The sequence below is a fragment of the Sarcophilus harrisii genome, chromosome 4 (assembly GCF_902635505.1).
Source record: "Sarcophilus harrisii chromosome 4, mSarHar1.11, whole genome shotgun sequence".
Lineage (NCBI taxonomy): Eukaryota > Metazoa > Chordata > Mammalia > Dasyuromorphia > Dasyuridae > Sarcophilus > Sarcophilus harrisii.
In genome coordinates, this window is record NC_045429.1 from 362,599,459 (window position 1) to 362,611,826 (window position 12,368).

The 12,368-nt window shown below is 42.7% G+C and overlaps 1 protein-coding gene across 1 annotated transcript; it reads left to right on the plus strand.

Annotated features, from left to right (window-relative positions):
- The first annotated feature begins 6,454 nt into the window (after positions 1 to 6,454).
- Positions 6,455 to 8,924, plus strand: DUSP23 (dual specificity phosphatase 23). The gene is made up of 2 exons (XM_031966838.1): positions 6,455 to 6,905; positions 8,468 to 8,924. Exons 1-2 carry the CDS (start codon positions 6,639 to 6,641, stop codon positions 8,651 to 8,653), a joined length of 453 nt encoding a protein of 150 aa, XP_031822698.1. The 5' UTR covers positions 6,455 to 6,638; the 3' UTR covers positions 8,654 to 8,924.
- Positions 8,925 to 12,368: the final 3,444 nt, after the last annotated feature.

Below are 12,368 nucleotides of genomic sequence, written 5' to 3' on the forward strand. Positions count from 1 at the left end.
AGCTGACCTCAGATAATTAGTAGTGGTATTAGCCCAGGCAAGATATTTAATCCTTCTTGTCTCAAAAAAAAAAAAAGAGAAAAAGAAAGAAAATCACAAATTAATATTGTCTATGTGGTGCTGTATTTTATTTATTTTGTTAAATATTTCCTAACTACATTTTAATCTTCTTTGGACTGAATTTAGTAGTTTTGTAGTTCCTGAATTTGATACTGCTGGCATAAGATACTGGTCTACTATGCCCGTCCTAATGTAGTTTAAGATCACATTAACTTTTTTGGCTTCCATAATAGATCAACACTGTTGACTCATTGAACTTGCTCCCCAGATCTTTGTTGTCTAGCTTCATACTTGAGAAGCCAATTTATAAGACTTACTTTTTTTCCAGTAAAATTTCTCTGATTAGATTTAGGTCCTAAAAATTAAATGGTTTTGTTAGTGTTGCAGAGCTAGTAATGAGGGCAGGACCAGAAATAAAACTCAGGTGTCCTGAATCCTGGCTCAGTGCTCTTTTCATTAGAATCACACTGTCTCTACAATAATGCAACTACAAAATATCTTTTTTTTCAGTTACACAAATGAAAAGTCTTTGTCTAGATCTTTTTCTCCTGACTATTTAAATTGCTTTAAATATTTATTATCCTCTATCTGGCCCCCACCATTGGGGGCTGATCACAGATATCACAGTCACATAAAAAGTAAAAACCAGAAGGAAAATCATATGAACCTATATAGTTACCATAGTAAGGTAGGCATGGCTACTGAGCTAGCTATGGGAATAAGCAGGCAATAGCTGGGAGATTATAAGTGATAGGGAAGATGTCTGAGTGAAAGTACAAAATAAACTCTCAAACTGAAAATTTAACAGTTGATTTTCTCTAAGCAGTAAAGGCCAGCTCCAACACACCACTTAGCTGCATCCTTGACTGTACTTTGTTTGCTCTATTCTATTCTCTTTTCTCTTGCAGACCAATTCCTATTACATTAATTTACCATTTCTCTCCTGGTCACCCAACTACCTGAAATAAATAGAACTGGGGAAATATTGACCCAAATCAGATACTTTGACTGTGAATGACTCACTCTGTCTACTCACTCCATCCCTCCACACCTATATGTATGTTCATGTGCCCCACTTCACCTCCATTCCTATAACACAATGGATTGATTTTTCCATAAGGCACCTATTCTCAACTTTTTGAGAATTTATATTGTTTTACTCACTTGTTCATTCATTCATGACTTCATTCAAAAAAAAGAAATTTATTAATACAAACTAGTTATAAGGCACTAGGTTAGACTCTAGAAGAGTTAAGAACTAAATAAGATAACCTTGTCATTTTAGTTTGATTTCTTTACAAAAACATTCGTGCACATATATATAGTACAGTCCACATAAACTCATATAATCTCTTTCCTCTCTCCTACTTCACCCAAAAATAGCTTTATAGTTTTTATTTACTTTTGAAATTAAAGTGATTTAGAATTAATCCTGTTTTGAAGAATTTCACAGTACCTCATTAGATAATGTAAAACACCCTAGGGCGCCATGAGAATTTCCAGTCTGAAGCCCAGGGAGGAAAATGATTCATTAACTACTGAGAAATATAAAACATCGCAGAGAGCCAAAGAAAACACATGAAATCTCCCTACTAACAGCTACAAGAAACATAGAGAATAATTTATTGCAGCCCCAGGCCCCTCCTTCTCTCCCTTTCCCAATGGGGCTCCCTTTCCATACTTCTGCTCTCTAGCCCCTGCCTCTGCTCCAATATTGTTGCTCTAACCCAAGAGGAAAGATGGTCATCTTCATATGAACTTCCCCCAAGCAGCCATCATAAAAATATGAATAGAACAGCTGTACTATTCCTAGCAATGTCCTAGACACATATAAGATACATACCTTGCCTTTGCTTCAGAATCTGCAGTCTTGAAAAGGAGACAAAACTTACAGAATATGTTAATCAACGAGCTGGTCTTGTTCAGTCATTTTTTTTCAATCATGTCTGACTCTTTGCAAACCCATTTGGGGTTTTCTCAGCAAAAATACTGGAACAGTTTGCATTTTCCACCTCATTTTACAGATAAGGAAACTGAGGCAAATAAAGTGACTTGCCCAGTCACCCCAGCAAGTTAATGAAGCCATATTTGAATTCACAAAGAATAGCCTTACTACAGGTCTAACACTCTCTCCACTGCACCATCTAGCTGCTCTAGGTATTAATCACAGAATGCAAGCCAGTGAGCCAATGTGGTATAAGATTAAGAGCACTAAACCTAGATTCAGAGGTTTAAATACTAACTTTGCTATTTATTCCCTCTATAGTAAACCATGGGCAAGTCACTTACGGTCTCAGGATCTCATTTTTCTCTTTTCTAAAGTGAAGGGTTTATTTAGATTAGGTGATTTTCCTCAGATGAGAGCTTATAAGGTCCCTTCCAGTTATAAATCCATTATTCCTGTCAAGAAATTGCCTAGCCTCTACTTAGAGCCCATCAATGGAAAGAGTTCAAAGAGCTTACTACAAAGGAGCATATCTAGTAATTTAGGGCTAAATGTTGGTTGTGAGCACCATAAATGATCAAGAATTCACGCTGGATTAATCAGAAGAGGCTACTTAAGGGTGGTATGTCTTGAATAGGATGGGTAGAATTCAAATAGGAAGAGAGAAAAAATAAAGACTTTAGAGCAGAAAAAATTAGGGTATTCCAAAGACTCCTTCTTCTGCAGCACTAACAATAGTGAGCCAAGTAGAATCCTAAAATGTTATATCTAAAGGAACAGTCATATTACCCTATAAGGTCTGCCACCCTTGGAATGGTAACAGGTTGGAACTTAAAAACTTGGTCAGAAATAGTCAATTCTCCCTTAAGCTTCAGTTTCAATTATAAAATGAAGATATTGAACTACATGATCTCTAATATCCCTTCCATTTCTCAAAACAAAAGCAGCAACAAGTTAAACTATGGATAGAGTGAAGTGAACATGCAAATTACAGTATTTACTATTGGGTAATCCTTCTGACCTGTGTGCAAAATCAATTGATAACTCTATTTGGTGTTATGAGGTTCTGAAGTAGCCTTGGACTTTCCCCAGATTTCAAAACTTGACTCTAGGCTAGAAATACAGGCATATTTCTAATGCATTAATGCACTGCTGGTAGAAATGTAAATTGATCTATCCATTCTGGAAAACAATTTGGACTACACTAGAAAAGTCAATTAACAGTGTATAGCCACTGGCCCAGTGATACCACTATTGGATGTATGCCTCAAGAAGATCAAAGAAAGAAGAAAATAAACCCTACATAAATATGCATAGCAGCACTTTTGCAGCAGGCTCTACAAAACAAAATAAAACTAGGAAAAAAGTGAGTGCCTATTGTTTGAGGAATGATTAAACAAATTATGGTATGTGAGTGTTAGAATATTATTGTACTGTAAGATGCAACAAATAGGAAGAATTATAAGAAATATAGGAAGATCTACAGCAACAGACAACAAAATAATCAAAACTAAGAGAACAATTTGTATGATGACAATAAGATAAATTCAATGTTCCATTGAAATAAAGCATAATATTTCAATGTATACAATGTATATATTTGATAAATGTAATGATCAATATTAACCTTTGGAGATTGATGATAAAGCATATTCCAGCAGATAGTTGTGGACTACAGGAGCAGAATGAGGAATGTTTTTAGGCATGGCCAATTTTTAGTTTATTTTAAATGATTATTACAAAAGATTTATATTGCTTAGGAGCTGAAAAGGTAAAGATGAAGAGTCATTCGGAAACATGTCAAGTCAACAAGCATTTATTAAACATTATCTTCCAGAAAAACAGCTAGGTGTGTCAGTGGATAGAGCCTAGAGTCAGGAAGACCAGAGTTCAAATCCACTCTGGTGATAATTTTGTGACTCTGGATAAGGCACTTAACTTCTCTTTGCCTTAATCCACTGAAGGAGGAAATGGCAAACCACTTCAGTATCTCTGGCAAGAACACTTCATAGACAGAATGGTCCATGAGGTCATAAAGCATCAGGCACAATTGAACAAGAACACATGCCAGATACTGTGTTAAGCTTTGGAAATGGAAAAAAAAATGGGGTATGGGAGATGGGGAGAGGGATAAAAATAATTTCTGCTTTTCAAAAAATTCACAATCTTTTATAGAAGACAACATACAAACTATTACATGGTTATGATATAGATGGGGTGAACTGGAGATAAATCTCAGAGGGAAAGTATTAGCATTAGGAAAGATTGGGAAAGGCTTCTTGCAAACACAAAGATTTCAATTGAGGAAAAAAAAAAAAAAAGAACCAGGAAAACTAGGAAGCAGAGCTAAGGAGGGAAAGGATTCCAAAGATAGGGAGTAGTTGGTAAAAATGGATAGAGATTTGGGAGATGGAATGTCAGATCATTAAAAATCAGGTTACAGAGTACATGAAGAGGAATACAGAGTTGTTATTCATCTTGTTTTCTTGCAGGACCAATAACACCATAGGATGGTATTTTGACTTGATCATATGTTGGATTTAAGGGAAGAGAAGTTAGTTAAGTCATCAGCCTCACTCTTTCTGAGTCATTGAAGTTCAGGCTTCAGTTCTGAAGCTGGCTTCAGGCTGAAGTTCAGACAAAAGTCAGGATGACAGCAGATGGATGACCAGAGATACGGCAGATAACCGTGGCATTTTCTACACCTGATCAAGTTCTAAAGTGCCTGCTTCAGGCACCTTCATGACCATTGCCAAACTATGCTCATCTGCCCATTTCACTGGAAAAGTTTTCATATCCCTGGAGCAGACATCTCCTAACTCACTAATATGAGACCTTCTGGGTACTCTCAACCTGGTCGGTCAAGATGGTTTTACCAGGGGCCACTATGCATGTTATGGCTTCTTGTAGCTTCAGATGAGAAGTAGGTTAACATCAAAGGCAGATGAACAGCCCTGAAAAGGGTTTAGTAAAACCTTACACCAAAGGTTAGTCTTTCCATTCCAAGGAATAAGGTGTAAGGAGACTGGCAAGGTAGAAAGGAGCCAGATATAAAGGACTTTTAAAGTCTTTTATCACTGATCCTGAGGATGCTGGAGAGTCCGGAGAAGGGGGAGGACATGCACTTTAGGAAGATGGATTTGACAGCTCGGTAGAGGACAGAGGACTGGAATGGGGAGAGACTTTGGCCAAGCAGAGCACAGTAATCCCAGGGGAATGTCATGAGGGTCAACACCAGTGTCAGAAGAAAGAAAAGAGCCTATAAAAATTGGACAGATTTTAGCAACAGATTGAAAATGGAGGTGAGAGTGAGAGTGAGGATGATACTTGATTGTAAGCTTGGGTGACCAAGGATGGTGGTACAGCAGTAGTAAAGAAGCTCGGAAGGAGGGGGAAGGCTTGATATATATTTTTGTGCGTTTGTCACCCCTAATATTCCACTGGAGTTACTTACGTATGAGTTATATTCCCCCACTAGCTCCATGTGGGCAGGATCTGAGTCACACAATCAGAGAATCTAAGGTAGAAGGAACATTGGGGGGGGGGGGGGGGGAGAGATTGCGCCCAAAATGAACTAGAATCCTCTTCCCGTCAGACCGCCCGAGTGATTATTCTGCCTTTACTAGAAGTCCTCAGGCTGGGACAACCCCATAGCCTGTCCTTTACCCCTGAGAGCAAATCTAAATCTGTTTCGTGGAAGCCCCTATCTTTGTCCTCCCAGGGGTCAAGTGTAATTTAAATATTTCAGTCTCGATCCCGGCACAGCCCTTCCCCAAGGAAGGGGCCGATGAAATATGGTGCCCAGGAGACGCTATTGTAGAGGTGCTCCGACCACGGCTCTACATACTGGATGCTTGTCCCCGTGCCCGGTGCCCCAGTGCCCGGTGTTCCCAGTGCCCGGTGCCCCCGGTGCCCCCGGTGCCCGGTGCTCCCGGTGCCCTCGGTGCCCGGTGCTCCCGGTGCCCGGTGCCCCCGGTGCCCAATGCCCCCGGTGCCCGGTGCTCCCGGTGCCCTCGGTGCCCGGTGCTCCCGGTGCCCAATACCCCCGGTGCCCGGTGCCCCCGGTGCCCAGTGCCCCCGGTGCCCGGCGCAAGGCTCGACATTCAGCAGGACTTTAAGAAAAATCCAATGGAAAAACACGAATTAAATAAGACAGGAAAGATTTAAAAAGTAAATCAGTGGGGTGGACCGCAAGGGGTGAGTTATCGCACCGCGGCGGCCAGGAGGCAGCAGAGCATCCTGGAGAATGTTTCCCCTTTCTGAGTCAAACCCCTTGCCTCGGGCTATCGCCCTACTCCGCGGATGGAGCGGCTCCGCCAGTGACCAAGGGAGCCGTTCTCATCATCCCCGCCCATTCTTGACGAATCAGCCAATAGCCGCGCGTTTTCCTTGGAGCTCCAGGAATCCCAGCGCCTGGCTCCGCCCCGTCGCCTATGATTACCCAATCCCGGCGCGAGGGCGTGATCAGTACTACCTCGGAAGTTGTAGGAGACACCTCCTCTCTTCCCCCCCTCTAGGAATCCTGGTACCAACGAAGCGGGGGAAGTGCCCGTGGCGGGGCGGGGCTTGGGGGACGGGGTTACGGCGCTGTACCCCGTCCCCAAAAGACCCCCGCTTCCGTTACTTTATAGCCATGGGCTCCCAGCCCCCCAACTTCTCGTGGGTGCTCCCGGGCCGCCTAGCGGGCTTGGCGCTGCCGCGGATCCCCGCCCACTACCAGTTCCTGTGGGCTCAGGGAGTGCGGCACCTGGTGTCCCTGACGGAGCGCGGGCCGCCCTACAGCGACACCTGCCCGGGACTCAGGGTGCACCGGATCCGCGTCCCCGACTTCTGCCCGCCGACCCCCGAGCAGATCGACCGCTTCGTGCGCATTGTGGACGAGGCTAACGCGCGGGGAGAGGTCAGCCTAGCGGGCTGGGGCGGACGTCCGGGCCTGGAGAGGAGGGGGGGGCGGGGGGAAGTGTGTGGCCCCAAGGACCCAGCCGCCCGGGGAAGGACCGGAAAGGGCGGTCGGTGTCAGCGCCGGGCCGGAGTGTGGGGATTCAGAGGATGGCCGAGGCGGCCCTTGCCCCGAAGGGGCTCCTATTCTGCTGGGGAGTTAGAGAGGCTCCATCTGTGGGTAAAATAGATAACGGCCCTTGCCCCGAAGGGGCTTCTATTCTGGAGAGGCTCCATCAATGTGTAAAATAGATAACGGCCCTTGCCCCGAAGGGGCTCCTATTCTGGAGAGGCTCCATCTATGTGTAAAATAGATAACGGCCCTTGCCCCGAAGGGGCTCCTATTCTGGAGAGGCTCCATCAATGTGTAAAATAGATAACGGCCCTTGCCCCGAAGGGGCTTCTATTCTGGAGAGGCTCCATCAATGTGTAAAATAGATAACGGCCCTTGCCCCGAAGGGGCTTCTATTCTGGAGAGGCTCCATCAATGTGTAAAATAGATAACGGCCCTTGCCCTGAAGGAGCTCCTATTCTAGAGAGGATCCATCTATGTGTAAAATAGATAACGGCCCTTGCCCCGAAGGAGCTCCTATTCTGGTGGGGAGTTAGAGAAGCTCCATCTATGGGTAAAATATATACTTATATAGGGATAGATATGGCACTTACTTACCTCCGTAGGATTATGTCAGGGAATCCACTGAGAGAAGTATATGTGCTCTGTAACTGCAGTCCACGCACCGAGTAAATAGAAACAGGGGACCTCCTGCTGAAGGCAGGGTTGTGGAGGAAGCTGGTAGAATTAAAGGGAAGGGAGCCTGATGAAGAGTCGTTAGGGAACCAAAGGAAAGTCAGTGATACCATTCACAGTTTGCGATGTGAGTGCTGACAGGAAAACTAGTTATGGGCAGTGGAAGGCAATATGACCAGGAAAATGGTCGGTGATTCCTAAGGGCAGACAAGGGGACAGGGGTATAGTAAAGGAAGCATCATAAGGAAAAGAAAATAAGAGAATGAAAATTCTAAAAGGAGGAGAACCTTGTGCCTCAAATGACTACCTTCTGACAAAGACCCTAAGTAAGGCTAGAGTCTTTTGTAGTCATGTTCCATATTCATTCCTCCTAAAACTAGGGAAGGCGTGGGTATATATGCACGATGGCTTCCTGCTGTGTCTCGGCCCATAGATGCAGCCTCCTCTCCCAAGTACCATTCCTTGGGCTGAGCTGGAACATCCACTCCTCTGCCCAGTTCTTAGGTATGTTTAGAGAATGGGGGAAAGGGGTATGCTCCAGGTCTCTGTGAGGTTAGGGAGGTAGGATCTGCATTCAGATACTATTCAGATATCAGATATGACTACTTTCCATGTCAGCAAGTCCCTTAATTTCTCTGGGCAGTCAGTTCCTGAGGTTCTTTCCGATTATAAATCTCTGATCCAATGGTCTTATAATGACTAGAATCTAAAAACCCTGGGACTGAGAGGGCACAGGATCTGTGAGAACCTGTTCCCACTGAGCCCCATCCCTGCAGGCTGTGGGGGTCCATTGCGCCCTGGGCTACGGGAGGACAGGCACCATGCTGGCCTGCTACCTGGTAAAGAAGAGAGGCCTGTCAGGGAGACAAGCTGTGGCCGAGATCCGGCGGCTTCGACCAGGTTCCATCGAGACCCGGGAGCAAGAGAAAGCAGTTTACCAATTCTACCAACGAAACAAATAAGGAAGATGTGGTACCTTTCTTTCCCCCCATCTCATATGATGCATGGGTTTGAGAAGCTAAAGCCGGCTGGCTCTTCCTGTGGGAGAGCGGAGTGAGGATCACAACAGCAACCATAATGTATGTGTACCAGAAGAAATACACCTCTGTTCCTACTGGGCAGTGAAAAAACCTGAAGATGAGGATGACCGACATCCGAGGGTAGTACCGTTAGAGACTTGTGTTACATGGGCAAACTTTATGTTTCCCTCAATAAAATGATCACTGAAATGTCTTCTCTTGCCTTTAAGAATTATTGGAGTTTTCACAGAGTTGGTTGACTATGCAGATGCAGCACATCAGTCCATTCTTTAGTATCCTCATTTCTGAGTCTCTAATAGACCATTTCCTACTAGATCACATGAACCCAGACCTATCTTCAAAGTGTGTCATTTCCTTGAGGAAATCAGGCTTAGTTGTATGTGTACCTTAGATAATTGATGTTTTCCAACCACTAGGCACTACCTAATTCCCTAAAGGCAACTCCACGGGCTCTACTGGCACCTCCACTTTACCCAGTAACCCATAACATCCGCAGGCCACTGACTGCTGGATCCCAGTTCATACTCAAATCAGGGGAAAAGTCCTATTGTGATTGTAAGAGGTAGTACTTAAAGGGTATAGAACCAAACTTCTCTCCTTTAACAGATGGATCTCAAGGGTTTCCAGTATTCTGCTCCAGAGTTAAATAAGGTTCCACTTCCCATCTCTGACCAGACTTGAATTTTCCATGTTATGGAGATTAGAGGTTGGGGTCCTCAGATTGAAACTGTGTATCTTAAACCTGAGCTTTTCAAGGAGAGACCAGACTATGGAGTTCAGTGATGAAACAGGGACTTCTGAGTGGGATCTCTGAGACCACTCCTAGAAATGGAGTCATGGAAATTGAACTCTTCCATTCTCTGGAACAATGAGATCTATGATTCTTTGAAACAGGGATTTAGATGATTATTGATGTTATACTAAGTAGATAGGAGAGAAAGGCCTCTTGCATAAAATGGAATTTGGAGCCAGTGAAATTGAGTTGTAAGTGAGGGCATAGAGTATTCATGGTTAGGGGCACAACTAAAGTAAAGACAAATACAGGGTATCCAAACCTTTTTTGCCCCCTTTCCATACTATATATATATATATATATATATATATATATATATATATTAACTTTGGTATTAAGTGGGAGACTAACCTTCCCCCTTTCTCTCTGTCACCTCTTTTCTCCTATCTAACATTAGTATCGAGAAATTGGCCATCTCTTTGAGGAAGGCTAACACTGGACATTTTGGAAGATCTGTTCCCTATAGAAGCTGAGAGAGAGAAAAATATTTATATTTTGCTGTGGACACATGCTTTTTAATTTCAGACAAAGATGCCAATAATTTCCTTCATAATTTTCTTAACCCTTTTTATGTCATGGACTCATGTGGCAGTCCAGTGAAAATTACAGATTCCTCAGAATATAATAACTAGTATTTGTATGGCACTTTACAAGTATTTTATCCTCACCCCAACTCTGAGAGATAGATGCCATTATTATCAGCACTTTACAGATAGGAAACTAAGGCAAACAGACCATTGATGTCTAGGCCTGGGTCACAAAGTGCCTGAGGATTTATTTGACCTCAGATTTTCCTGACTCCAGATATATAATACTCCATCCATCACTCCCTTAAGCTTCTCCATATATGTATGTGTGTATAATTATATGTATTATGTTTTTAATAAAATATATGGGGTTACAAAGGAAACAAATCAAATGGAAATATAATCAATTTTTTTTAAAATTCATGGACCCCAGGTTAAGAACTGTTTCAGCCCAGTTTCTTCATTTTTAAAATAAACTGAGACTTAAATCTTTTCTAATATAGGGACTGACATCTCTCATACTTAGAGGGGTTGATTTGTTTTTGTTTTCAAATTTTCTAGATGAATTTACCAGTAACCACAACCTGAATAACATCTCTTCTTTGTGTTTACCAATTTTTTTTCTCTAGCTCATTCCTTGGTACATGAGCAGCTTGCCAATGAGATGAAGCTTTTTTCCCTCACACAACACTTCTCAGGTTTCTCTCTACTGTGTGGATTCTCTAATGCTCGTTATAATTTCAGCCCTGACAGATACATTGCCCTGCTCTCATCACATATACTGGCTTTGTCTCCTGGGTGGGATATTCAGATGGGCAAAAAACTTGGAGTTATCATAGTCACATCAACCATACTCATTACCTTGGGAAAGTGTCTCTCGGGTGGGGTTCTCTGGTGAGCCATAAGACACAGCTTCACATTCCTTAACACTGACAGGGTTCCCTTTGCATTATGCTTTTCTCTTTTCTTACAGCATTTAGCCACCTGTGGCCTTGATCTTCGGGAAATGTCAGGAAGCTTAGTTGCAAGCCATCATTTCCAACCTAGATTTACTATTCAGACCATATGTCCTAGATGCTAAAGTGAGTGGAATGGGAAAAACAGCCCTGACAGGTCCCTGTCCCTTTATAACTCTATTGTTATCACAATCTGTTACTGTAGACTTTTAAAATTAGAACCATTTGATGCAGTGATTTAAATGAGGGCTATTTCTGTGTGGTTTAGGAGTTTTAAAAAGAAAAGGAGATTTGATCAATTTTTCCTTCCCACTTCAATCAATTCTTACCATTATGATGGCAAAACCTCTCCAAATTAATACTTGATAGAGTAAATTAGCATATACACTTGCTGGGAAGAATGGTCAAAAAATGAATTCTAGCAAAGGCCATTCTTCACAACCATCTGGAGACAAGGAAGCAACAGTTCTTCAAGTCTAGGGCCAGATGGAGGTGGTTAAGTAGTAGCTTTCCCTTTTTGGACAGTAATATCCTGTGTCTCCCAGAATTCCCCACCCACCTAGAACCTACTGGGGGAAGTAAGGTGTCCTGTGTTCTCCATCCCCAGATCAGGATTTTGGAACATTGTTATTGATTTGATGGAATGAAGGAGTAAGAAAGGAAAGGGAAGAATGACATTGGCTCATTTCATCACTAATTTTGGGCTCACAGAAATAGCTTTGTATAGTGAATAGAAAGCTCATCTTTCAGTCAGGAAGACTACTATGTAAGCCCTGCCCCTGACATGCACCAATTGTGTGTCCCTGGGGATGTGCAGCAACAAAAAAAGTTTTCGTATTTTAGAGTTATCAGGGCCCAGTGAAATCACAGATCTGTTCACTATCCCTCACAGAAATAGAATGACCTTGGCTGCATTCTGAGAAATGCTTCTCTTACGAGATGATACAGGAAACAAAAACAGCCAAGGTTTGTTCATTGTTTGAATTCCTGATTTAAATTTTAACTCTCTAATCCAGCCTCTAAAGTCTAGGATCTAAAGCATAGTATAGACTCAGTGAATAGATTAATATTCACTTAGGGATCTTTTGTGCAAGTACTTCAGATATAGCATCGTTTGCATCTTCTTGCATCTCTAAATGGGCCAGCAGGCAATTGCCCAAGGCAAAAATAGGTCCTAGTGCTCCTTCCAACAGAATTACTTCCTACCATACCAAGGATGATATGAGAGACTTTGGATTAAGTCATTTAATCTTTGTGCATAAGTCTCCTCATTGAAAAAATGGGGTGGTGAGAGGAGTTGGGGCGTGTGTGTGTGTGTGTGTGTGTGTGTGTGTGTGTGAGAGAGAGAGAGAGAGAGAGAG